Raw genomic sequence first — 26,004 nt, forward strand, 5'->3', positions numbered from 1 at the left:
CTTTGAGTTTTGCTTATTTTACTTAATATTAATGCCCCCAAGTTCTACCTGATGTAGTTCTAACACAAATTATTTTCAGATAACTTGCCCACTACAGCCAGAAAGATGTTTTTCCTCAAGCCCTTGTCTCCCTCCCTTCATCAAGACACAGGCACACCAAGGGGGGCAGACATATTTTGTGCCCTTTCGAGATTTCCATGATGGTCATATTATATAAATAATCATACCTGAGAGTAACATGAAGGGCTGGGAAAGTTTGGCAGAAAAAAAAATCTAACATAATAGCATAGGAATCTGTATATAAGGAGGCTTTCATTACATGTACAAATATTTATTAAGTACCCACCAAGAACTAGGCTCCCTTGCAGGTGCCTGGGATAAAACAAAATGATCAACTGAGTTCCTAATGTTGTGAAGTTTGGTACTTAAAGGCCTCAAGAAACTTGACTGACCCTTCACTGAGAGGAGCGATTGCAGGATCAAAGCTACAACCACCAATAAGGATCCCAAAGAGCATACCTTGGAGCCTTCAAACTGCTCTTTTTTCCCTCTCTGCCCACCCTCAAAACTCTGCAGCATCCCTGACATGTTTAGTCTACATTTTCTGGAAATATTTTATTAGACTAAGAGGGTTCTGAAGCAAATTCATAAAGTTTACAAGAAGAATTTTTTTTTCTTTAAAAGCAAGCTCAGCAATATTTGGGGGTTTTGAAAACTGATGATGCAGCTGACCTACTGGAGAAAAGGCAGTGGGAGGGTCCCTACTGGTATAAATAAATAGTAGCTCCATGCTGCAAACCCACAGCTTGGAAACACAGCTGAAGTCTGAACTCCACCTCCAGGCAGGATGAGGCTCATCTCAGCAGCTCTGCTTCTCATGCTCCTGGTCAGCAGCAGCCTCTCTCCAGTCCATGGTGAGAACTTTCACTTATGTTTTCACTGTGCTTTGAACAGAAATGGTCTTCAGCCATTTCAATCTTTATTTTCTTTTTTCAACTAAAAACTGAGAAGGGGAAAACTGCTCAATTGCTTCTAGATTTATTAAAGTGCTTATAGGATTTTACTCTTAGAAACTGGTTGAGATTTTTATTTAAAGAAGGAAGAGAGATTGACTGGAGTCCAATGTTCATGTAACTTATATTAGGTTTGTATAGTCCTGGCCTTTTTCAGATAAGCTCCTGCTATCAATTCTTTTCACATATCTCTTCTTTTTTCTGCCTCTCAACGCTAACCCCTGTCATCAGGCCCTTTATAGGGTCTAAATGTTACTGGCATTATCTGGTCTCCTACTTTGAAATTTTTCAAGTCCATAGCATATGGTTAGGTCTGACATCAGCCATTGTAAATACATCAGGGAGAGTTCCAAATCTAACTGGGGCCGCTATTTCTCTGAATAGATACCTAGTTGAAGTGACGAGTTTTTATTGTACTGAAGGAATGGATGCATATGCAGAAAGAAACACCGTTCAAATTTAGTGAACACATTTTTATTCTTAAAATACAGAGGGGTGGGTTTTCCCCAACTTTTGTTGTTTCACATTTTATTTTCATGCTTCAAAAATTTCATTTCTCGCCTCCTCCAGGAAGCTTTCCCATTGATCCTTGAAAAGTTACCTGTGATTTAAGTCCTCTTTTCCCAGGATGCAGTAGAGAGCTTAGGTATACAACCACCTTGTATGGGTTTTATGCACTTGTTTCCTCTACTAACTTGTAAATGCCTGAAAAATTTTGGCCCTTTTATTTATAAATGCATGTTTAGTGTGGTGGTAGGCACTCTGGGTTAAGAGAACTTGATAAATTATTTTTTGAAAAAGTTTAGCTTTCACTAAAATTCATGATTTACTTATAATGATATGGAGTACTAATAACTTTTGTTGTTGAATGAAAAGTCTTGAATTTTTATTTTTTTATTCGCATCTCAACTGGCAGAGAGGGTGTGGAGAGTATAAGAGGAAGAACTTTGTTATGAATTTGCAGAAGCAATAACATGTTATAACTAGGTCATGTTCTTTGTTTTTATATGTTGGGAGTGAAAATCAGTTGACTTTTATATAGCATTAATTATAACTCAGTTGTATGTCCCTATAGTGGCAGTTCCAAATTTTATTAAATAGAGGATCACCTGAGTACTAGTATACTAATACCACAAATTAAGTGTTGTATGTTTTCAAAGCTAATCTCATTTTATGGTTTTGGTGGAAAACGTTTGAAAATACTCAAATCAAGACAAACAGACATATAGAAACTAAGGCATATTTGGCTGGAAGCACTGGCTTGAAACTTTTAAATCCTCAACTGCACAATATGAAAAATTGGTAATAAAGTTGTAAGTATACATTAAGTGTCAAAGGAATTTAAATAGCTGATTCTGTGTTTACAGGTGTTCTGGAAGCCTATAACACAAACTTGAAGTGTAGCTGTGTTCAAGGGACCTCAGACTTTATCCATGTAAAACAAATTGGTCGGCTTCAAATTATACCTCCTGGGAATGGTTGCCCAATCGAACAAATCATGTAAGTTGCAAGGGGAAAAATATGATGATTCCTTTCTCCTAATGAAAATCAGATCAAATATTACTATACAACTAGAACCCTAAAAGATTTACTTGAGTGTTGCTAAAGATTCTGAAATAATAAAATTTGGAAATATTTAGGTACTTGTCGCAGCCCTTGAACTAAGTGTTTTATACTGGGCTATTTTATTCCTTCAACTACTGCATTCAGGCATGTCTATTACTGTCAACTCCTTTACAGAGACGGAAACAGAGGCTTACCAAGCTTAACTGCCTGCATGAGGCACACCATTAGAAAGGGAAGGATCAGGACCACACCCACATCTCCCCCATCCAAGGTGTCTTCTTCACAGAACCTTGAAGTATGCAATAGAGATGAGATCATTCTCAGGGCTTGCCTGATTTTTTTTTTTTTTTTTATTGGTAGCTCTTCCCATGGAAACAGTAAAACAATAATTTTTAAAAATCATGCTTTCCTTAAAGTCTAATTAAACACAATTATTGTCCTCAAGCTCAAAAATGTGAAGTCTAGCTATAATGTGTTTAGAGCAGTTCCTCAGTCTGCATAGAAAAGTAGAACTCCTTTCTTTTTATTGTATGTCAATTGGCATGACTCAAGCCTCTCACCTCTCAACCAGAGGAAGTAAGGCACCCTAATTTTCTCTGCTTTAAGGTCAATAGTTTTGAAATGACAAAAAAATGCCTGTCTTCAAGAAAATCTGAATTTCTGAATTTTAACCAGATATAGAAATAAGTTGCAAATTATGAGAAACTCCTACCAGCTAGAGGTGCAAATACAAGATGATTAGAAATCTTATTTTTCCATCATGAACTCAGAAACCAAGTTGGAAGATGCTGCCTGAGAACCCATCTATTCCATGATTTCTGACTTCCCCTAAGATTCACCTACAGCAGTGGAGTTTTAAAGTTAGATGGATGGATCCCTGCTATATAATAACCTATAGCTAAGACAATGGACGCATCAAAAATTATGTTTTTTTTTTTTTTTAAATCACACCAGTAGAGTAACATCTCCCAGTTTTCTATCACCTGGGAGATATCAGTTTTCCATTGCATGTAAAACCTTTAGCTCTATGTCTAGCACTTGACAACTATTTAAACACTGCTTTCCATGAACATGACCTAAAGTGTAGAATCTGAAAATCAGATAATCTTCCTTTGAGTTTTGTTCAATCACGTATTTGCTGTACAATCTTGGACGAGATTATTTGAATTCTTTAAGCCTCAAATTTCTCATTAGGTAAGAAAATAATTCCTCTAACATAATGCTTTTGTCAGATAAATTGAAATAATCCATGTTACCTGCTAAGCATAGCATGTGACGCATTCTGAGTATAGTATTTGATAATGTGATCCATTAACTGTTCTCACTGCTTTTGTTGTTGCTTAATTCCTTAGAGCAAGTAAAGCCTGGTTAGGTGGTGGTTCCACAAAATATCACTCAGAGCAATCAGCTCTTTAACCTCACCTACATTAAATTTCATTAACTTTTTTTTTTCCTGATAAAAGGTCCTCGAGTATTTTCTATAGCCTTTATTGTTCTCCCCCATTCATTGAACAAGCACATTTTAAAGATATTGTGATATCACTTTAGTGAGTCAACCTTAGAGTCTATTTGGTCCTTCTCCAACTTAAGTAAAGGTTATCAGCAAAACACTGACCTCTGACACATGAGATTCTGTCAACTTGGATTCAGCTCCACAAGCTCTCACTTACTGGTCTACAAATGGTTGTTTCTTATTCCTCAGATCTCATGTCACAAATACCTGTTTAGATCCAAAACAACCCAGCTTTGATGTCACTTCACCTAGGAATAATTATTTTCATACCCAACCCTTCGCTATTAAAAATGCAAGATTGACTAAACTGTAACACTGACTTATTTTTATTTTTGCTAATTTCCCCCCTAGACTCAGGTTGAAGAATAAGACAACTGTGTGTGTGAACCCTCAAACCTCATGGATCAAGAAATTAATAAAACATTTACCAAAGTAAGTCATACATACCAAGGGGTTTCAGATTCCAATTTGTACTGAAAGATTTCCCTTTGCTAGGCAGTCAAAAGGGGATAATTTTAAATTTAGGAGTTACTAAGACAAATACTTGCTTTTTGCTACATCTACATAGAATAGAGCTAACTCATCCCAGGAGTTCAGTAAACTAAATTAGAAAGTAGTATGTATGATATTCCTTATTTGATATCTCTAGGGAAAAGCCATCATTTCTGGTGTGTTTCTCTAAGCATGACTTTTTGGGTTTGTTTTTACTTCACAGAAAAAAATTGTTTTCAACTCAAGCTCCAGCGATGAAGAAGAGCGGCTGATGTCAACATCCCCCCTCAGAACACCTGCATTTCCTGCTTATCCTTGCTCTGGATTTTAGTTTTGTTCTTTATTAAAACTTTTCCAAGAAAAACAATTTCCCTGTTCAAATGAGCATTAAGACTCAATGTAAAAATAAACTGCAGAAGCTGATGTGGGTCAACTCGAGCCTCTTCACACCCATACTTTGCAATCTCATTTAGGGAGGAAAGGTTCTTTGAAAATAATTATTTAGTAATAAATCACATAGGATTCTTTTGATAATGTACCTTGTTTAATGGTAATCTGTCCTAGGAAGTATGGGAATGAGAATTTAAACTTCAAATGTGAATTTGAAATTAAGATGAAAATTGTGGAATGTGTTTTAATCATTTTACCCTAAAAAGATTTCCATGAGAGACTCGAGGCTGCGTATAAACCCAATACAGCTTCATCCTAACACTCAGAGGGCTCCACAGAGTAGATATCCTCTAAAACCCAATTTGAATTCTTGCCTGGCATATGTAAGGCCCTGGGTTTGATCCTCCTCGTACCCACACACACACACACAAAAAAAAAAGCCGTTTTGAGGAGATTGAGATCCTTCCTCCACTTTTACAGAGTTCCTTTGTAATACTTATTTTCTCAAAATAAACTAATAACATTGAAATGTACCCAGGCTTAAAATTCCAGAATATTCAGGAAAATCGTACAGATGTATTCTTTTATACATTGGTCTTGACAGTTTTTATTCACATCTTTTGCATGGACAAAATACCAGTCTCTGGTATCAAATTCTTTAATGTTTCTTGTTAATCTGACGTCCTTCAATAAACATGAGCAAGCATTTTTCTTAATTATGAGCATTTCATTTTTTTATAAGAGCTTTATAGTTGTACATAATAGTCGGGTTTATCCTGATAAAATCATATGCATGGAATATGTGCCCTCCACACACCATTTTCCCTCCCCCTGTCCCTTCTATCTTCCTTCCCCTCCCCCGTTCTTTCCTCTTCTCTGCTTAGAATTCCTTTCACTCATCCATTTATATTTGATTGGTTCTTTTTACTTAAAGGTACAGTTCCCTGTGGTATACTTTATAGTCATATAATGATTTTTTTTTTAGAATTCATTCTGCATTGCCTCCCCTGTCCCATTCCTCCATTCTGCCTCTCGATCTCCTTCTACTCTGATGGAAGATCTTTGATATCCTATTCTTCCCTCCTCCTCCTCTATTTTGCTCTAGCTTCCACAATAAAGGCTATATGTGAGAGGAAACAGTCAACCTGATTTCACTTAGCATGATATTCTACACTTCCATCTATTTACTGACAAATGCCATAATTTCATTTTTTATGGATGAGTAGAATTCTTTGTATACATACCACAATTTCTTAATCTGTTGATGAGCATCTGGGTATATTCCATAACTTAGCTATTATGAATAGTGCTGCTATAAATATTGAGGTGGCTGTATTGCTGTAGTATGCTAATTTTAGATCTTTTAGGAAAATACCCAAGAGTGGAATAGCTGGGTTATATGATGCTTCCATCCCTAGTTTTTTGAGGAATCTCCAAATTGCTTTCTAGAGTGTTTATACAAATTTTCAGTCCCACCAACAATGTACAAGTGTACCTTTTCCCCCACATCCTCACCAGTATATACGTATTGTTTGTATTCTTGATCACTTCCATTCTGACTGGAGTATGATGAAATCTTAGTTTTGATGTGTTTTGTGATCACTAGAGATATTGAACATTTTTTCATATGTTGGCCATTTTTTGTTTTTGTTTTGTTTTTGATAGCAGGGATTGAATCCAGGGGCACTTAAACTCTGAGCCACATCCTTGGCCCTTTTCCTTTTTATTTTGGGACAGGGTCTCACTAAGTTGCCCAGTCTGGCTTTGAACTTATGACCCACCTGCCTCAATCTCCCAAGCTGCTGTATTTGCTGGCATGTACCACCATGTACAGCCATTTGTGCGTCGTCTTTTAAGAAGTTTCTGTTTAGTTCTACTGCCCATTTGTTGACTGGGTTACTTGTGGGGGTTTTTTAGTTCTTTATATATTCTGGATAGTAATCTTTTATCGAAGGAGTAACTAGCAAAGATTTTCTCTTACTCTGTAGGCTTTTTCTTCACATTCTTAATTGTTTCCTTGAGCAATTTATTCTTTTTGAGTGAACAAAGATTTTAAAAACTTCATTGGTTCTTTTTAGTTATACATGACAGTAGAATTCATTTTGTTATGATTATACAAGCATGGTTGAGCCATTCTTTAGTTCCTCTTAATGTAACGTAAAGGTTCATCATAGTAATTTTTTCTTTGCATATCAGTCTTTACAGATGATCTAAAATTGAGCAGGCAAGTGAGTACAGTTACTTAGTGGGAGTGCCTGACCAAGAGAGCCTCTTTCAAAACCTGACATACCAATCGTGACTTCCTCTAGACTTCGAACTCTTCATCAAACACATCCTCCATGTCTCATCATATTGATTCTTAATGTCTCCAGTGTTTCATTTAACAAAGTTTTGCACTGAGTTTGACAAATGGAAGGAGGAACTTAAACTCCTGTCCCTTCCTTCCTACCACCTGAGCTCCACAGCCTGTTCATACCTCCTGGACTTCCCTGCCCAAATTCTAAGCTCTCTCTGGCTCCCTCCTTTATTTTTTTTTTTAATTAAGTAAAACTCTGAGGAGGGAATAAAACAAATACTTTGTATTTATAAATGTGTTCAATTATAGGAAACAAAGACTATATAAAGTGTCAAAATTGGGCAACCTAGTGTTTTTCAGTCTTCACTAGAGATGAGGAATCATTTTCCTGCTTTAGTTTGATCTAGGTCCTCAGGAACCTCAAATAAGAAAGGCCACCATTTCATATCACTCCCACTTTATAGCTAGAGAAGCTGAGACACCGTGTGGTGAAGTAACTGGCTCAAGGCCTTACAGATACTAAATGACAAGTCCAAATTGGAACCCAGGCACGCAGCACCAGGACCCATGCTCTAACCACCTCACTGTGCTGACTCTGTAGGAGGTAGATAGTATCCATGGGAGTAGACATTTAACTGCTCCAGTTCGTATGAGTAATACGAGACAAACCAGAATTTGAACCCAGGACCACCTGAATCTTAAGTGAATGTTCTTAATCATTTCATGAGGCTGCTTCAAGTTTTTCCTAAATATATTTCTTATCTTAGCCCATTTTCCCACCCTCCTTTTCCTAGTCCAATTAAAGCTGGGAACTATTGTACAGTAGAGTGACTATTGATAAGAATAATGTACTCTATATTTTAAAAACTAGAAGTTTTAATGTTTTTGCCACAAATGATATATTTCAAGAAATAGATATGCTTAGCCTGATTTCAACATTATGCAATGCAAAAGTGTATCAAAATATCCATGGTTCCCCATAAACATGTACAGTTCCTAGGTGTCAAACATGAGAAAAGCAAGCCAAGGAAGAGCAGAGCTGCTGCAGCTTCCAACCTCCCCTGGGTTGAGGCATTCTTTGTAGTCTAATTCTAGGAGATTTGGGCCACTGAGACAGAGTGAGGCAGGAAGATTATGGGCAAAATCAGTACATTTAAGGATAGCCTGGTTTGGAACAGGAAGCTTAAGTGATAATTAGATGCAGGAAAATTTGTTGTACCAGTTAATGGAGCATCTGGGGGAAAGCCTGGAAGAGAAGAAATGTGAAACAGGCAGAATTTGGGTAATTATGACTATGTATGTACATACACACATGCATATGCAAATTAATTAAAATGCAAAGTAAATAGAATTGGAGGAAAACTACAAGGTCATCTGACTAAAGTGGAATGGTTGACTCTGGGAGGCTGAATGAAAGAACTAGAAGGCCAGGCTGCACAGGATCTCCTGGCAGCAGAATGCAAGAAACCAGAAATAAACTAGTTGAGCCTCACTTGTGCCACTTTCACTCGTCCCACCAGCAGAAATCTAGGAGCAAGAGATTCTGCTTTGCCAAACAAAGGGTGCAGCCCTGGCCTTAACTTGAAATGATTTGCCAGATGTTTGGGCTTCACTCTCTTATCTTCCATTTTCCATGAGTTTCCTTTCAACAAAACTTCCCTTCCATGAGATGTGCCATTTTATTGCTCCCAACTTGAGATAGGAGTTGGTGCATGTTCCAAGGTCTTCTTGCTCTGGTGTAAAGTTTGCTGGTACTTTTGAGCAGAATTAGTGTTCTTGTCTATAAAAGAAACTCCATGGAACTGAGGAGGAGTACCCCCAGGAATCCAGAAGGGTGACATTTGAAAGAGAAATCATACCATCTTGTAACCCCCCACAAAGGCAGGTTTCTCCATGTGTTGTGTCTCTAAAGACCATCATCCACATCACCCAGAAACTTGTTAAAATACATATCCTCCAGTCCCTCCCAGCCCTACTGAACCAGAAACTCAAAGAGCTCAGCAATCTGTATTTAACATGCTATTTTATCTGTGTATTTGAAGGAAAAGGATTTTGTCCCTTGTTCCTAGCACAAAATTCTTAAAACCCTTGGAATTTTTTGATTGATAGAAGCAACTCTCATTATTCATAATGAGCCTCTGTCAACCCATACCCAAGTTTAGGCTAAAGAGAGATTAGCAGGCCACTAGACAACTTCAGGTTGGGGGCTAGCAGACAGAGGAACCAACCATGTTTATATTTGGTTGGAACTTTACACCCTCTTGTTTGGGGGTGAGATAAAGGGTGCTGAGAGATTGAATTAATCAACTAAGGACAAAAATTTGATTGCCGCAGTCTGGCTGGGCACAAAATCACGAGCCACTCAAGTAGGAACAAACTTTATTTTTTGAAACTGCCACCAATGCCCCGTAAGCTCCGGGGAAGATTGCCCACCGACCCACACAGTGTTCTCCTGGACCCCAACAGGAAGTCTCTCCTCCGGAATTCCCTCCTACCGCACTTCCCCAACCAATGGGAACTCTCCAGGAGTCCCATAGCAGGCCTAGGTGGACAGCAGGAGTCCAATATCCATATGAATGCAGATCTTAACATAATCATATCATCTCAATGGCTTGCTGGCATCACCTTTCAACCAAAAATGCCATGCATCATATTACTTGGCTGTGGCTCTTAGCAATTGATCCTGCCAAAATCAACATTAAAAACCCTAAAACAGGCTGGGGAGATAGCTCAGTTGGTGGAGTGCTTGCCTTGCATGTACAAGGTCCTGGGTTCAATCCCAAGCGCGCACGTGCGCACACACACACACACACACACACACACACACACACACAAAAACACCCTGAAACAATGGGATTCAGAAAGCTTCAGGTTGGTAAAGACATTTAGGTGCTAGGAGGGTGGTGTACCTGGAAAGGACATGGAAGTTCTGTGCCCTCTTCTCTTTCCTTGCCCTAGGTATCTCTTCCATTTAGCTGTTCCTGGGTTATTTCATTTATAATAAACCCATATAGTAAATAAAGGGATTTCCTGAGTTCTGAGTCATTCTGGCAAATTACCAAATCTGAGGAGGCTGTTATGGGAACCCCTGAAATTTTAGTTAGCTTGGCAGAAATGTGGCTAGGCTGGGCACCCCATCTGCAACTGGTATCTAGAACGTGGGCAGTCTTGTGGACTAAGTCTGTAATATATGGGGTCTGAGCTAACTATAGATAATTTCAGATTTGAATTAAATTGTTAGACACCCAGCTGGTGTCAGAATCAAAGGGTGGAAGAATTGGTTGGTGTCAATAAACACCTGAGAAAAATTCTTTCACAAACACTCCAGGTGATTATGATGATGAAAAAGCTTGAAAAATATTATTCAACTCACAGTACTTTTGAGCCATCTAGGGAGCTTGCTTTTTCTTACATTGGGTTCATGACATTGTAGTTCACCTACGGTAAAATTCATGCTTTTTAATGAATTTAAAATTCATCCCAGCCCCTCCTCTGTTCCTATAGTTCTGCCTTTTCCAATGTATCATAAAAATGGAACCATACCTCCTACTGCCTTTTCTCTGCCTATTCTCACTTAACAGAAGGGTTCTGAGACTCATCTGATATTGAATATATCACTATTTTCTTCCTTATTGTTACTATTATTCCAATGTATGAATATATCACAACTGGTATATTCATTCACCAACTGACAAACATTTGAGTTGTTTCCAGTTTGGGGCTCCCATGAATGAAACTGCTGTCAACATTTATTATAAGGTTTTGTGCAAACATATATTTTTGTTTCTTTCTGGTAAAGGAGAGACACTTACTCTCTGGTAAATGCCTAGAAGTAGGATGGCTGGGTCATATGATGGATGTAGGTTCAACTTTATACAAGCTGTTAAACTGTTTTCCAAAATATATGTACCATTTTGCATTCCTACCAGCAATATGAGAATTCTAGTTACTTTATGTCTCTGCCAGTACTCAGTATTATTGTTGTTTTTAAATTTTAGATAATTTAATAGCCGTTACTATCTTGTGATCTTAACTCATACCTCCAGATTTAACTCATATCTCATGTTTTTATGTGTATATTTGAGATCTATGTATCTACAATTGAAATCTACCTTATATGGAATATTTTTTTTCTTTCATTGAGTTAACATTGTTAACACTGTCAAAAAGAAATTGGCCAAATGTATAATAAGTCTATTTCTGGACTATTATCTTTCACTGATTTTTATGTCTATTTTCATTCCAATACCATGTGATCTTGATTAATATAGACTAATATAAGTCTTAAAATTCTGTAGCAAGAATCTTCAAACTTTGTACTTTTTCAAATTTGTTTTGGCTCTTCCAAGTCATTTCTTTTTCATCTAAATTTTAGAATTGCTTGTCAATACCCCCCCAAAAAAAAATTTTATTTGGATTGTGTTGAACATATATATATCAGTTTGGGTAGAATTGGCATCTTAATAAAATTGAGTCTTCCAGTTTATGAACAAGGTATAACTCCCTAAAGAGACTTTTCTAATCGCACTCAGCAGTGTTTTATAACTGTGCATGTTCAGATCTCCTACTCTCCCCAAATTAAAATATGAGCTGTACCTCTTGAAGGACATTCATCAGTAAGAGAAAGCAAAGGGTTCAAAATTTATATCATTTGGGAGGCAGCCACATGTGGCTTCTAGCCTAATTTTTATCAGGTGATACAGCACCTTTCTTTTTCATAGAAAAGGAGTGACTCAAAGTGATGAGATGTAATTCCTCACCAGTTATTGTAAGTCTAGTCAAATATCCTCTCATCCTCAAGCTATGCTTTTTACAGTCTAGATTTAGATAGATTCAGAAATATCAACCTCTAACTTTCACTCACATTCTTTCCAATTGGCAAATATAGATATATATGTATAATTATAGTTACATATAGCTCAGTAGTAGAGCACTTGTGTGGTATGCATGAGACCCTGGGTTCTATACCCAGCACTGCTAAATAAATAGAAAGTAAGTTAGTTATAGAGTACAATGTGCTGTTATAATACATATAAATGATATATATACATATATATGTATATGTATGTGTGTGTGTGTGTGTGTGTGTGTGTATATATATATATATATATATATATATATATATATAATGATTAAATCAAGCTAATTAAAGTATCCAGCACCTTGCATACTTAACATTTCTTTGTGGTGAGAACCTTTAAATTCTACTCTTTCAGTAATTGTGAAATATGCTTTATTAACTATAATCACCATGCTTGGCAAAAGCAAGTCATATGGCCAAACCCATCTTAGTGTGTTGGGATGTTTGCTTTCCCTTTAGTATAACTATGAAACCATATAAAAAAGAGCATGCATGCAGAGAAATGTAAAGAATTGGAAACAATAAATTTTCAACAGTTGCTCAAATTACATAGCTTAATAGTACTCTTTAGAAAAGAAGGAATTAGTCCACAGCTAAAGTCTCTCTCCTCGGCCCTCAGAATGGCACACTTCTTTTAGTTTCCTTCTACCTTTCTGAACTTCTCAGACTACTTTTAGGCTCCCCCTTCTTTCTGGCCACTTAATACAAGATAAGATTACTTGCCTCTTGTATTATCAGCATATTCTTTCTCCCCAAGAAGAAACCACAGTTTTCATTATCATGTATACACTTGGTACCTCCTTGACTGTTTATCTCCACTTTTCCCCTAAGCTCTCTTCCATTCCAGTCAAATGATTCTGCTATGTCTCCACCTTGGATTTACAAAGGTACCTCAAACTCAATGTCAAAGACCAAAATCCATGGTCCAATACCAATCTGATACAATTCCAGTCCTTCCTATATCATTGAAAGTTCCACAACCTGTCCTTATGCAATACGAAAACTAGAACGCATTGCAAATTTCCTTTTCTATTACTACCAGCTCCATGCACAATCCATAACCAAAGTCCATTTTCCTAAATATCCCTAATCTGTCCACAACTCTCCATCTTTACCATGACCCTATTGCAATACCATCAAGTATCATATGGACTACATAGCCTAAAAACTGTCTGTCATCCTCCATTCCCTCCTCTATAACTCAGCTAAGGTGATCCTTACATGAATTTGATGTTATACCTGCTTCACTTCCGAGCTCAAGGGTTACTTCCTCAGAGAAGCCTTCTGTGCTTCTCAGACTAGGTCAGTTCTCCTTGTGATGTGCTCCCATCCAACATTTTCTTTTCCTTGAGCACACTTTCCTCAGTCACTAATAATACAGTTGTCAGTGTGACTGTCAAACTACCATCTGTCTCCCCATTAGGCTATTAACACCACAGCAGCAAGAACTGTGTCTGATTTTGCTCACCTTTATGATCGTGGCATCAATTATGGCCTGGCACATAGTAGGAGTTCAACAAATATATATTGAATAAATATGTGAATGAATAAATGAACTCTTTGTAACTCTTTAACTTATTGTTAAGATATTATAAAATAAAACTTTTCACACATTTGTTTGAACTTCCTTAAAGGATTGTGAACTTCTCAGAGACAGTTGATCTTTCCTTTGACTCCCACACAGAGTCTCAGGTATTCAGTAAACAGCTCTGTGCAAAACGAAAAATATCTTGAACAGCATGTAATTTGTTTAGAATATTATGAAACAATTTTTTTCACTATATTACCTAGAACACATGACTAGGAAACAGGAGGACTTAACCAAAACTACCATTATGCACCTGAACATGCCCATAAGCTTGGAACACTGAGTTCTCCAAGTTGAATTCCAATAAAGTTATATCATGGCATCAGAACATTAGTGTATGTTTCTAGAAAAAGCAAAATCAATATGAATCCATGCTTATCGTAAGTCTAAGATGACTAATATTCATTAAATTCTTGAATGCCATATCACTTAGTGTATCATAGGAAACAGAAGGCACCTTTGGCTGGGACTTTAAAGAGAACACAGTGGAGGAACTATTTCAGAGTATAGGCACGGTTCGTGGTACAAGCAAGGGATGTTGAGGCACTCACTCTCAGGCGTGAAGGTGAAAGGGGAAGGAATGGTGTTATGGAGGGTTGTTTGAAAGCTAGAGTGCTTGACAGAAACTACAGTCATTGCAGGAGTAGCCCATAACCAGAACCAAATGTGAAGAGGGAGTAAAGGAAATAAATCCCTCTACCTCTGTTTCCTCCCATCTCCTATCCATTCTCCCTCTCCTCCCCGCATCATTGACCTAAACCATCCAAAAGGGGTCAGATGGAGAAACGAAGATTCAGAGTCACACAGCCAATGCCAATTCCGATATTTGAGTCCTAGCAAGCATACTGCAAATACCAAGATCTCATTCATTATTTTGCAAGTTACTGTCCCAAATAAAAATTGTTGTGATTTTTTACTAAAAGTTACTGAAGTCTACAGATGTGTATTTTTATCCTATATCCCACTTGAAAGAATTCCAACATCCTTTACCCACAGAGGTGGGCTACAGAGAAGGATATGGATCCTAAATGATGCCTCTTCTGCCTGATTCTTTCTGCTTATCTCTTGGTGGTGTTCCCTGCAGGGCCTTCAGCAATTCCTGACACTTACCGTGGTCTCCAGGCCCTTCTGTTCCTCACCAACTCCTGAATAACTGCCTTCCCTACCAACACACAGGCCAGTCCCTGAGGGTACTCAGGTGGCTCTTTGTTCACAGGGCTCTGCTGCTCTTTCAAATCAGCTCTTTGGCCCCCTCTTGTGGGTGACTCATGAAATACCATGTTCAAATGAAAGACAAGGTAGAGAGGGAGGTGACATTAATGCTGGGCACAGATTCCCCTCTTCCTTTCTCATTCAGTCAGACCTTTCCCATTCAGTACCCGCCATGGATTGCAGGCAAACAGATCCTGTGACTATCAGTGCCAAAACTCGGGACTCAAGGATCTTGCCTCTCAAAGGAGGATCCTTCACCAAGCAACATTTGAGAGTTAGACATGCAAAATCTGAATCCAAACTGCACTTCAGAGACTCTCAGAAGATTTATATGCAACAGACACTGAGCAGCTTTATCCCCCATATTTTTTCTTTCACGTTTCTCCATCCCTGTTCACTGAAAAGACACTACATGCAATCAGTTCCCAGAGTAAACCCTAACTCCTCAGGTTAGGTCTGCAACCACGCCAACGAGGATGCAAAAAGTGGAGGTCAGAAGACTTTAGATCAAAATTTGGTCCTGCTATGATTTACTAAAATATAATTAAATTCTATGAGTCCCGTTATTCTAATTTTTTTTCAAATGAAAATAGCACCTCCCCCCAGGAAACTAAGAAAAAAAAAAAAAAAGCTATGTGTAATGTGGGTCCATTACTGGTACTTCTAAATCCCAGGAAGTTGGAATTATTCTTCAGTTTCTAAGGTCATTCCACTGGTCTTCTAGAAATGGTCACATTCAACCCTTTGAGTTTAAGCCACAGTCCTCTACTGGCATCCAGTGGTGAATGGTATAATGTGGAAACATACAACTCCACAAACAAGATAATGCAGTAATCCCTAGAACTGACCCAGGAAGAAGGAACCTGAAACCAGCATGTGGCTCTGAAAGAGACAAAGAGGAATGAAAAGATGTGCTTACAAGCTCACCATCAGCTGAAACTTGTAGCAGAGATTTAATTGTTTCCAGCAAGATTTATACCAGTTTATTACCAGCTGCTAGATGCCAAGCTAAAGAAATGTGTGCTGGATTTTCTTTTATGCATCATCTCAAATTAGATGTAAAATAATTACTAAGAGTTCAGGTGAGCTGAGACCCATTATTCAGTAGTAAAATTAACATTTCTAAAGCACTTTATAATAAATGGCAGGTTAGTTCATGCAGCTTTCTCACCCTAATCACACAGCTCAGCTTTGTGTTTTTCCATTTGCTTTATTTGCATATTCTGCCCTTTCTGCCTCCCACCTCCTGAAAAATAAAAGTGACAGTGAACAAAGAAAGCCACACAGACTCTCATTTTCTATAAAGGGATAATCCAGGTCCAGTGGTCACTCCCCATCCTTTAAGAATGATTGATGTCCCTGATAAGCAACTAGGGTGTCCACAAATACAGAGACCATACATTTTGCTTGACATTTTGCCTAACTTTGGAAATTGTAGTTTCTATGTTTGAAACTCAGACTTCCTACATGGGAGCAACTTCAAAGAATCCCACTTTGGAAATATCCAGCATGCTATTGTTTTTTGTTGTTGTTGTTGTTGTTGTTGTTTTTTAAATTAAATCACCTTCCCCACATTTTCCCACCCATGATAACCTCCTATGCAGATACAATTTTCACTGAAGTTAATAAAAATCTGAAAACCTCAATTGCAATGAGGGTATAAACTGGGATTAACAGGATTCACTTTACCACAATTAATCTAACCTACATTTAAATCCTTGGAGTTATTCTTTTTTCCCTGCTTATTAAAAACAAAATTCTTTTCAAACTCCTTATTTATGATCCTTGGTTATTATCCCACTACTGCTATAGAATTCAAGAAAGCCTTTCTTTGTTTGTTTTGTTTTGTTTTTCCTAATGACTTCTTAGACTACTGATTATATGACCTGCCAATTCCTTGGGCAGCCCACCTGGTGGCTTGGTAAGGGTGAGTGGGTCCTGCCCACCTCCAGTTAAAGAGTAACTGTGTGAAAGGCAGGTTGGGGGTGGGGGCCTCCACTTTCCATAAGTCCTGCAGCTTCTGGAAACTGGTCAATTCTAGAATTGACTGGCAAGGACCTTGAAGATTCCTCTAAGTCTCTTTGGTAACAATGAGAAGAATGAGGAAGGTATTTTTCTAGCAAAAGCTAAAATTCCAAAGAAGATTAAAATTGAGGAAGTCCCCTAACTCTCTTTGGACCCCCTCAATTGTCCTGTATTCTCTGGGTTTGGACTCTTCAAGTTTCTGCAGAACAGAAATTCAACCTCAGTGTTTTCTGTCCACCTGCTCCCAAGTGACAAATTTATGTAACTTTGGAGAAAATATTGCCCCAAATCTGAGGTTGGGTTTTTTGGGAATGCTCAAGTCAACATAAATTAACAACAAAATGTTACTTTGTGTCCAGTCACCTTGGGACAAGCTATAAGATTTTGACACCTAGCATTTGTTCTCATATGCAACCTGTGGAGTTGGTGCCATCTCTGGGAGAGGATCCTGAGGAGTTTCTTGGGAATGGGGTGGGCGGGTGCCTCAATTATATCCTTGGTGTACATGATGAAAGAGAATTTCAGCACATGCCACTAGAGGTACAGAGAATTATTCAGGAAAGTAAGAAATATATTTTCAAGGGAGAACAAGAGCCATCTCAAAAATGAGAGATGTGATTTGGGGGTTCCCAGCTCTTCTTTTAAAGGAAACTTGGTGAGGGTTGGGTAGGAGAAAGTGTGTAGGAATGGCATCGGTCTGTTCTTAGGCTTACTTAGCCTTTGCTATCTGATCAATAGAAACTGGAAAGTCCTTTAAACTATAGGTTTGTTAAAATACTGTATTCTCTCTTTATTTAATCTATTTGTTGGTGGGCTAATTAATAATATATGAGGTAGACTTACCAATTTCCCAGAAATGTAGACGTAACAGACCTGGGAGAGAGACTAGCTTGGGGAATAACAAGACTGGAAAAGTATATGGAACTTTTTTCCTGCCAGGAGTGATGGTGTATGCCTGTAATCCCAGCAGCTTGGGAGGCTGAGGCAGGAGGATAGCAGGTTCAAAGTCGGCCTCAGCAATTTAGTGAGGCCCTAAGCAAGCAAGACCATGTCTCTAAATAAAAATATTTTTAAAAGGGCTTGGGATGTGGCTAGTGGTTAAGCACCCCTGGGTTCAAACTCTGGTACAAAAAAAAAAAAAAAAAAGATTATATTTTCTTATCCTTCCTTTATGTCTCCATTCTACCTATTCTTTAATCTTTCTATCCTACCTCAGTATGATATGATTGTTATACTCAAATTCAGGACCCCCAAAAGACCACCAGAGACCAAGATCGATGTAAGCAGCAAAGAGGTGTTTGTTGCAAGCTAGCTCAGCATATAGCAACTGGTGACAATGAGGCCCCAGCCCAGGGTTTGAAGCAGTTTTATACACTCTTTGGGGAAGGGAGGGACTTCACATACATCATAGCATCTCTTAGCAAATCAATCTCTGAGTCTCAATTCTCTTACTGTAAATGAGAGAAGTGATTTAGACAGCTGCTCAGGTGTCTCCAGTTCCCTACCCTCCTACATCCTTTCCTCTTCTGACACTTTCTAGCCCAGTAAATTTTGGAATTACCATCCATTAAAATCAAACTTGAGTCTCATCCTTGACCCTTTCTGGGAACTTCCTCCTTAAATCATTCACTGATAGCAATTTTTCCTACTTTCTTAATATCTGTGTAGTTCATCCACTTTATTTCCACAACTGCATTTTTCCATGTAATGAGCTCAGAATTAAGTTTAGAGATGAAGGAATAAATCAAAACCATAATTTTATAAAGTGTAAAAGAATCTGTCCTCTCAGAAAAAATGACTTTGGTTTTAAGTACTTAGCTAATTTAACTCTGATTTTAAGCTGAGAAGTGATTTACATAAATTCTAACCATATCACAATTTTTAAGAAAATTTGATAAGCAAAATTCATAACTTTATTATTTAACAAATTTTCTTATTCAGAAAGAACTTGTTAATTTTGTAATTTGTAATTTTCTCTTGCCAAGTATTTAAAATGTATAAGAAAATATGAAATATATTAAGTTATTTATGTACTGTATTGCACAACTGTGAATTTACTAAAGATCATTGAATTATACACTTAAAACAGGTGAACTTTATCGTAAATGAGTAGTATATCAAAAAATCTGTTAAAAATAATAACATGAAATATGATTGCTTTAAAAGTATATTTTTAAAAATAAGAAATGTATAAACTGGGCTTCATGTGCAAGGCCCTGGGTTCAATTCTCAGCACCACATAAAAATAAACAAATAAAATAAAGGTATTGTGTTCAACTACAACTAATATAAAAATAAATATTTTTAAAAAATGTATATCCTAAAATCTCTGAAAGAACTTATTCAATCCAGTTTATAAATGACTGATTATTTAAGGAATTTTTATTTTTTTTATTGATGCATTATAATTATACATAATAGCAGGATTCATTATACCATATTTGTTCATGCACATAACATAAATTGGCTCATCTCATTCCCTAGTATTAAGGGAAGTTTTTTTGTGTTTTTGTTTTTTTGCTTTTGTTTTTGACTGGGCTGGAATTAAAAATTGATTAAACGTCAATTAAAACTGATTAACATTTATATAAATATTTCAATAAGATTTGTAGGTTAAATTTGATGAAAATGTAAAATTTGAACATCTTAAACTCTCAACTTAACTTTAAACCCAAGCAAAATATTAATAGACCTTTCTGTACTCAGAATTCCTCTTCAGACATTAACTTCACATTAACTTTTTTGTCATGGAGATGTTAAGGTTCAGGGAGTTGCTCTGGAACATCTTAATATGAGTCTTTTGTCTTTTAATAAAGCACATGAGTTGAAAGTCAACGAAGTTCTACAGCATTTCAAGTATTTTTAATCCAGTATAACTTTTTGTGATTAATGTAGAAAGGAGCCACATTATATTTCTTAGGTTTTCTCTAAAATACTGAAGGCCAAATGTGTTTCAAAAACAAAAAATGTCTTAGCAACTTGGTTTTCTCCAAATATGACCTAAGCTTTGCTAAAACTTGTTTGCTCTACATAACTAAAGTGATTTCTTGGCCTCTTCTTTTAACTAGCCTGTTACTAGATACATTATAATCCCTAAAACAGCTTTTTGTTTTGCTTTGCTTTTTGGTACTGTGGATCGAATTTAGGGGCACTTAAACCCTGAACCACATCCCCAGCCCTTTTATTTTTTTTATTTTGAGACAGGGTCTCACTAAGTTACTTTAGGGCCTGACCAAATTACTGAGGCCGGCCTCAAACTTTTGATCTTCTTGCCTGGGTCTCTCTAGTCGCTGGGATTATAAGTATGCACCGCCATGCCTGGCAAAGCATAGCTTTTAAAGATTGATAAAAATCTGTAAATATAAAGTAAACCATGAGAAGGATACTCATGAATTCTCAGCAACAGAGACTCCTCTACCATCATTTGCTGACATCTCTGCCCTGACCATCAATGTTTATATGCTTCCAAATCAATGTGTTTTATTACTCTAAACTCAAAAGAAATAAACAAAGATAACTGAATAAAGGACTCTTCTACTGTACAGATGATCTCCTTGTTTGCCTTAAGAAATTTTGGAAGAAATTCAACTTGCTACATTCTGACTCATGGCCATGCATATCCTTATGGAGTAGGGAAAGTTTGTGGGGCAAACATCAGAGCCAGGTCTCAATAATCTCCTCTAATTATGTGCTGAACTGAATATAAAAAATACGTGTCTGAAATGGATGGCATTAGAGCAGATTATGCTAAGTGAAGTTAGCCAATCCCTAAAAAACAAATGCCAAATGTCTTCTCTGATATAAGGGGGGGTGACTCAAAATGGGATAGGGAGGAAGAGCATGAGAAGAAGATTACCACTAAATAGGGAAGAGAGGTGGGAGGGAAAAAGAGGGAGAAGGGGAGTTGCACAGAAAATGGAAGGAGACTCTCACTGTTATACAGAATACAGGTATGATGTTGTGATGAGAAAAAGAAAAGTGTGTCCCATTAGATTGGATAGAGAGAAATTATGGAAGGGGAGGGGAGGAGTAGGGGGGATAGGAAGGGCAGCAGAATAGAACAGACATTATGATTGCTGTATGTATATAGGTGACTCTATGACCAGTGTGATTCTGCAATCTGTACAATTAGAAAAATGAGAAATTATACCCCAATGATTCAAATGTATGAATTGCCAAGATCATTGTAATGTGATGTGTAGCTAATTAAAAAATTTAATTTAATTAAAAAAAAAAAAGAAGGCTTTTAACTTCAAGAGAATATCTTGGAACAAACCCCCACCCCCCATATACATACCCCAGCTCGGCTTCTCATGTGCAATTTTCCTTTCGATGCTTTATGAGAAGGGCCTATGTAATCCTTAGACCAAAGGAACCCATCAAATATGGGTGTTTACAAGATGAAGGTAGAGTGGTAAGTGCCTAGGCAGGTGCCTGCAACCTCTATGAAGCATATAGCTCAAGCTCCCTCATATTAAACGCTACTTAAATCAGGCTCAAGCTTTTAGTACCACTAGTTTGTTCACAACACCTGTTCTAAATAAAACTTTATTTGAAAAAAATACATATCTGGTCCATATATATGGATATCCATCATTTGGATCAGTTCTATTCCTTTTACCCGCCCCCCTCACATAACCTCCCCCAAATCAGTTGATTTCATGTATCTATTATTGCCAGAAGCTCAGTCCTTATACCCAGTGCCAATCCAATAACAAGGACATGGTTTTGAGAAAAAGGAAAAATAAGATTTATTGCTTTGTTACCATGGGAGAAACACAGGGGACTCCTGTCCCAAAGGCTGTGATTCTTGCCCATCAGCTGGAACAGAGGGCTCTTAAAGAGGTGACTCAAGTCTACTTTCCACATGTTCTCTGTTAGACTTGTAATTCACTTGTTAATTTGGGAGGTAGTCATTTCTGAGATCTTCTGGTACCATTCCCAAAGTCTGGATTATTTCATTCCCATGGTTGGTGTGTACTCAATGACAGATGAATCTGCCTAGGAAGGAGAAGAAAGGTAACCCTGTTTCCCCTGAGATTAGGGAGGAGGAGAAATTAGGGAGGAGCAGGTAGAGAGGAAGGGAAAAAAACATATCCATTTTAAAAATAAGTTGCAGTGGCAGAGCAGCAAGGGCTACATTCAAAGCATAAAGTGGATCACTGTTGCATTTCCCCACTGTCAATTTCTATGGAAAAATGGATAACGACCTCTCCAAGCTGCTTCCTGTTGAGTAGGGGCGAACTTGGGGAAGTAGCCCAATGTCTTTGTTCTCTATCGAGTGGGGAGTGGACAATGGACAGTATTCAGCATCAGAACAGTTCAGATTACATAGTGGCTGATGGAAGGTGACTGGACAAGGCATACACAGGGCAGGGATCATGCTAAGACAACAATAAAGACTGCAAAGCATTACTCTTTTATAAACAATTAGCACAAAAGAAACTAGTATTTCAGCCAGTCTCTGAAAAAGTAAAGTTATAATCATATTAGTGAAAAACAGATCAAGTAAAGTTAATAAATCATAATAAAGATAGTAATTCATATTAGTGAAAAACAGATCAAGTTTATCAATGTAGGAGGGTAGGAAAATTTATAGTTCTATGAGATAGGCTCATAGACATAGGACTCAGGACACACTTGCAATGCTAGAGTCCTTTGTGATCATTATTATTAGGCACTCCCACAAAAGAACCCTTACTTTATAGCCTCTGACTTTACTTACTTTTGGTAGGGCTGACACAGGTATACATTCTTAAATTACATTTAAAAAAAGAACATTGTTTTTCCTCTTAAACATCCATATAGGACTGTGCTCAGGCTGTACTTCCCTGCCAGGTGTTTAAGACCAAGTTAGTCAAAACTGACTTTGTTCCTATCTACTCTTAAGAGTCAGCTGAGATTCCTCAGAGATTACTCTTGGGAACATGTGTGAAGCCTCCTGGCTCCTTTAACTTTCCTCTACCAGTGGTGCCATCTACCAGGATGGGGCAACATCCTGCTGACCATACATGGATTCTCTTGGAAATATCAGGGACATTTCCCTCTCCAATGATCCTCCTCTTTTGCAAAATGTGCACTGGTTGGCCTCCTATTTTCTAGGATTCTCTCAATCTCCCTAATCAGCAGATTGGGAGACTCACCAGAGATGCAGGGCAAGATCTTAGAGGGATCTAAGAGGGCAAGGGCCAAAATGTTGGCTGACTTTTCCTTGACTCCTTTACTTCCTTGTCTTTGGTCTCAAATTTGGTTTTAAAAATCCAGCAAGCCGGTTTCATTAGTCTTAAGGAATAACAGGTTACAACTTCAATATCTATAATTTGACAGTTATCCCTTTTATTAGTATTAGTAATGGAAGTCAGCATTATGTACTATCTTTCCTGTAGGTGATGACTTATTATTGCAAATTAACCCAGGTTGGTTTTTGTTTGTTTGTTTGCTTAGAAGCAGTGCCTCTGCAAAACAATAACAGGCAATAGTTATAAAGTCTACAAGGAAAATAAAGATTTAAGTTAACAGAGCAAAAACATATTCAGTTTGTGTAAAGCTATGAACCAAGAAAAGTGACTTTTATAATGTGAACCTTTATTTATACATTGTATCCCCTGTTTGAGATCACAGTAATCTTTACAATAAAAATCAATCTTTTGAACACAACTTTAAATGAGCTGAAGTCTAGCCTACTTGGAGGCATTCTAACATGGAATAAGGTGGGAGGCAGAGTCTTATCTTGGGTAAGGCAGGGCTCTTCACAAACAACACAATACAACATTACCTCTGAAACATGAATCAAAGAAAGACTAAGAGAGCTTTTAACTTTCTTTTTGTGGAAAACGCAGCAGAATGCCTTTATGTTTTATAATGTCACCTTTAAACAAATCAGGCATTCATTATCTTCCAAAAATGCATTTAAATTCCAATTCCAGTATGAAGAGTAACACAAAATTGTGTATATAACTTATTAACAATATGTTACTTTATCCATCTATAAAACATCAAATGACATGAATAAATGCTAACCAAATTTGTTATTTTTATACAAATCTGAGACTTTTGCTACACATAATTTTAGTATAGGAGAATACCAACTTGGCAAATTTTCTCCTAAACTTAGATAAATGTAGAGCTTATCTTTTAAAGTAAAATTCAGAATCCAGAGTGTATGATAAGAGTAATCACAGGTCTTCATGGGTTAACAAAAATGAAAGGATAGCCTTAAATCTTGTATACATTTAGAAAACAAAGTTAATGATCAGAAATTGTCTTAGTCAAAGCAAATAGATTAGTGTGGCTCTTCTATGTCAGATACAATGTATAAAAAAAACCACTAATGGTTTTCTTGCAGATACTTTCATTTTATACACTTTTCCATAACACTTAGACAAGGCTTAGACAGATATAGTTCTCAGATGCATATGTATACATAGTTGCATATATTTAGGGTGTCAACTGTATTGTTATAAATAACAGTTGTTTGTTTAACAAGTTACAAAGTAATCATTTAAGACTTTAAAATAGATATAAGCCCTAATTCCTTTAAGACATAGTTTCCCCAAGTAATAAGACCTAATAAATACAAGAAAATTATCCTGATAGATGAGTGCAGATCCACATTTCAGACTTTGCTTCACATCAGTACATTAAATTTAAAATAACTTTGTGCTAATTATAGCCAATTTGATCACAAACACCAACTTTTTCAGATTTACCTTCCACAAACCTTCTGAGACTCAGACATTCACAAGTTTACGTAATTAGTTTTGTCCTCTTTCACCTTGGACTTTAGCCCAGGAATATTACTTTACCAGACAAAATACTTTCTCACCAGAAACATTTCTTTTACCTTCTAAATTTCCATACTAAAATATATTTCTATACCTATAACTTTGTTTTATCTTTTCTAGTTTTGAACTCTTTCTTAAGTTCATATTCTGAAACAGTCCTTATGTTATCTGTACATTTAATTTACACAAAAAATTTCATCCCAGGAGAGGATTGGACAACCCAGCACGTACAAAAACTATGCCTTGGGGGCTGGGGATATAGCTCAGTTGGTAGAGTGCTTGCCTTGCATGCACAAGGCCCTGGGTTCTATCCCCAGCACCGCCAAAAAAAAAAAAAAAAAAAAAAAAAACTATGCCTTAGTCTTTTTTCTGCCAGGTTGCATTCAACGGGTTGGAGCACAGGATATTTTTGAGCCCAACCAGTCTCCCTTATAATTTATCACAAGGTCATCAACTTTAAGGAAGTTTCCCACTGTCAATTGTACCCAGAGCGGCTCCTTTGGGACCTTTTTCTTACCCTAGGTATACTGATATGCAAAGGAGGAGGCCCTTCGCCATCCTCTTCTTTCAGCTTCCTTGAAGATCCCTTGGTAGAGGATGTCTACAAAACACAGATTGGCCTTAGTTTTTGTCTTTTTCTTTTCTGGGCACAGTTGTTTATTCTGCCAGTCTCCCCAGGCAATTACTTTGATGGGATACTGTTAGAACAACAATTACTTTGCTCCAATGTTGTATAGTCCCTGGCCAAATGGGGTGCCCTGTCAGATCTTAAAAGGGGAGACTATTCCTGTCCCCAGGTAGTAGGTTTGACAGTGCTAAACTGACTACCATATTCTTTGTGGCCAGCAGCTTCCACCCCACCAGGGTCAAATGGGCTGGAAGGCAGGGCAGAGGCCAGGTTCTCTTTGGCCATTTTTCTACAGCCCAGGCAGCTTTTCTGGCTGGTGTCCTTGAACCATGATGAGACGATCTAAATATATGTGACTAGGTATACATATGCATCTGAGAAAGCCTGTACATACAGACTCTCTTTCATATACTTTATCCCTGAAAGACAAACTTCAATGTCAAAATTGTATAATAATCCAGAAAAACCATTCAAAGGCCATATTGTGTTACAGTAAGTCCTCTTTCTCTTAGACAGGCTTATCCCTATAGGTGGCCTATTCAGCCAATATCTCTCTGCTTAAGAGACTATCAGTAATATCAATGCAGCATGGCCCGTGTCTCAAAGGGACAGTAACAGACAAAATAACGGATGAGA

At 37.4% G+C, this 26,004-nt stretch overlaps 1 protein-coding gene across 1 annotated transcript; it reads left to right on the plus strand.

Moving 5' to 3' along the window:
* The first annotated feature begins 819 nt into the window (after nt 1–819).
* Nucleotides 820–5,668, plus strand: Cxcl13 (C-X-C motif chemokine ligand 13). Its single transcript, XM_076864961.2, has 4 exons — nt 820–914; nt 2,381–2,513; nt 4,444–4,524; nt 4,808–5,668. Exons 1-4 carry the CDS (start codon nt 848–850, stop codon nt 4,854–4,856), a joined length of 330 nt encoding a protein of 109 aa, XP_076721076.1. The 5' UTR covers nt 820–847; the 3' UTR covers nt 4,857–5,668.
* The last annotated feature ends 20,336 nt before the right edge of the window (nt 5,669–26,004 follow it).

Source organism: Callospermophilus lateralis, chromosome 8 (assembly GCF_048772815.1).
Source record: "Callospermophilus lateralis isolate mCalLat2 chromosome 8, mCalLat2.hap1, whole genome shotgun sequence".
Taxonomy (NCBI): Eukaryota; Metazoa; Chordata; class Mammalia; order Rodentia; family Sciuridae; genus Callospermophilus; species Callospermophilus lateralis.

What these genes read in the sequence shown, in the direction of transcription:
- Cxcl13 (XM_076864961.2), top strand. Translation starts at nt 848, where the DNA reads ATGAGGCTCATCTCAGCAGCTCTGCTTCTCATGCTCCTGGTCAGCAGC. An exon ending in TGCCCAATCGAACAAATCAT is followed by an intron (nt 2,514 to 4,443) that starts GTAAGTTGCAAG and finishes TTTCCCCCCTAG; the next exon opens with ACTCAGGTTGAAGAATAAGA. An exon ending in TTAATAAAACATTTACCAAA is followed by an intron (nt 4,525 to 4,807) that starts GTAAGTCATACA and finishes TTTACTTCACAG; the next exon opens with AAAAAAATTGTTTTCAACTC.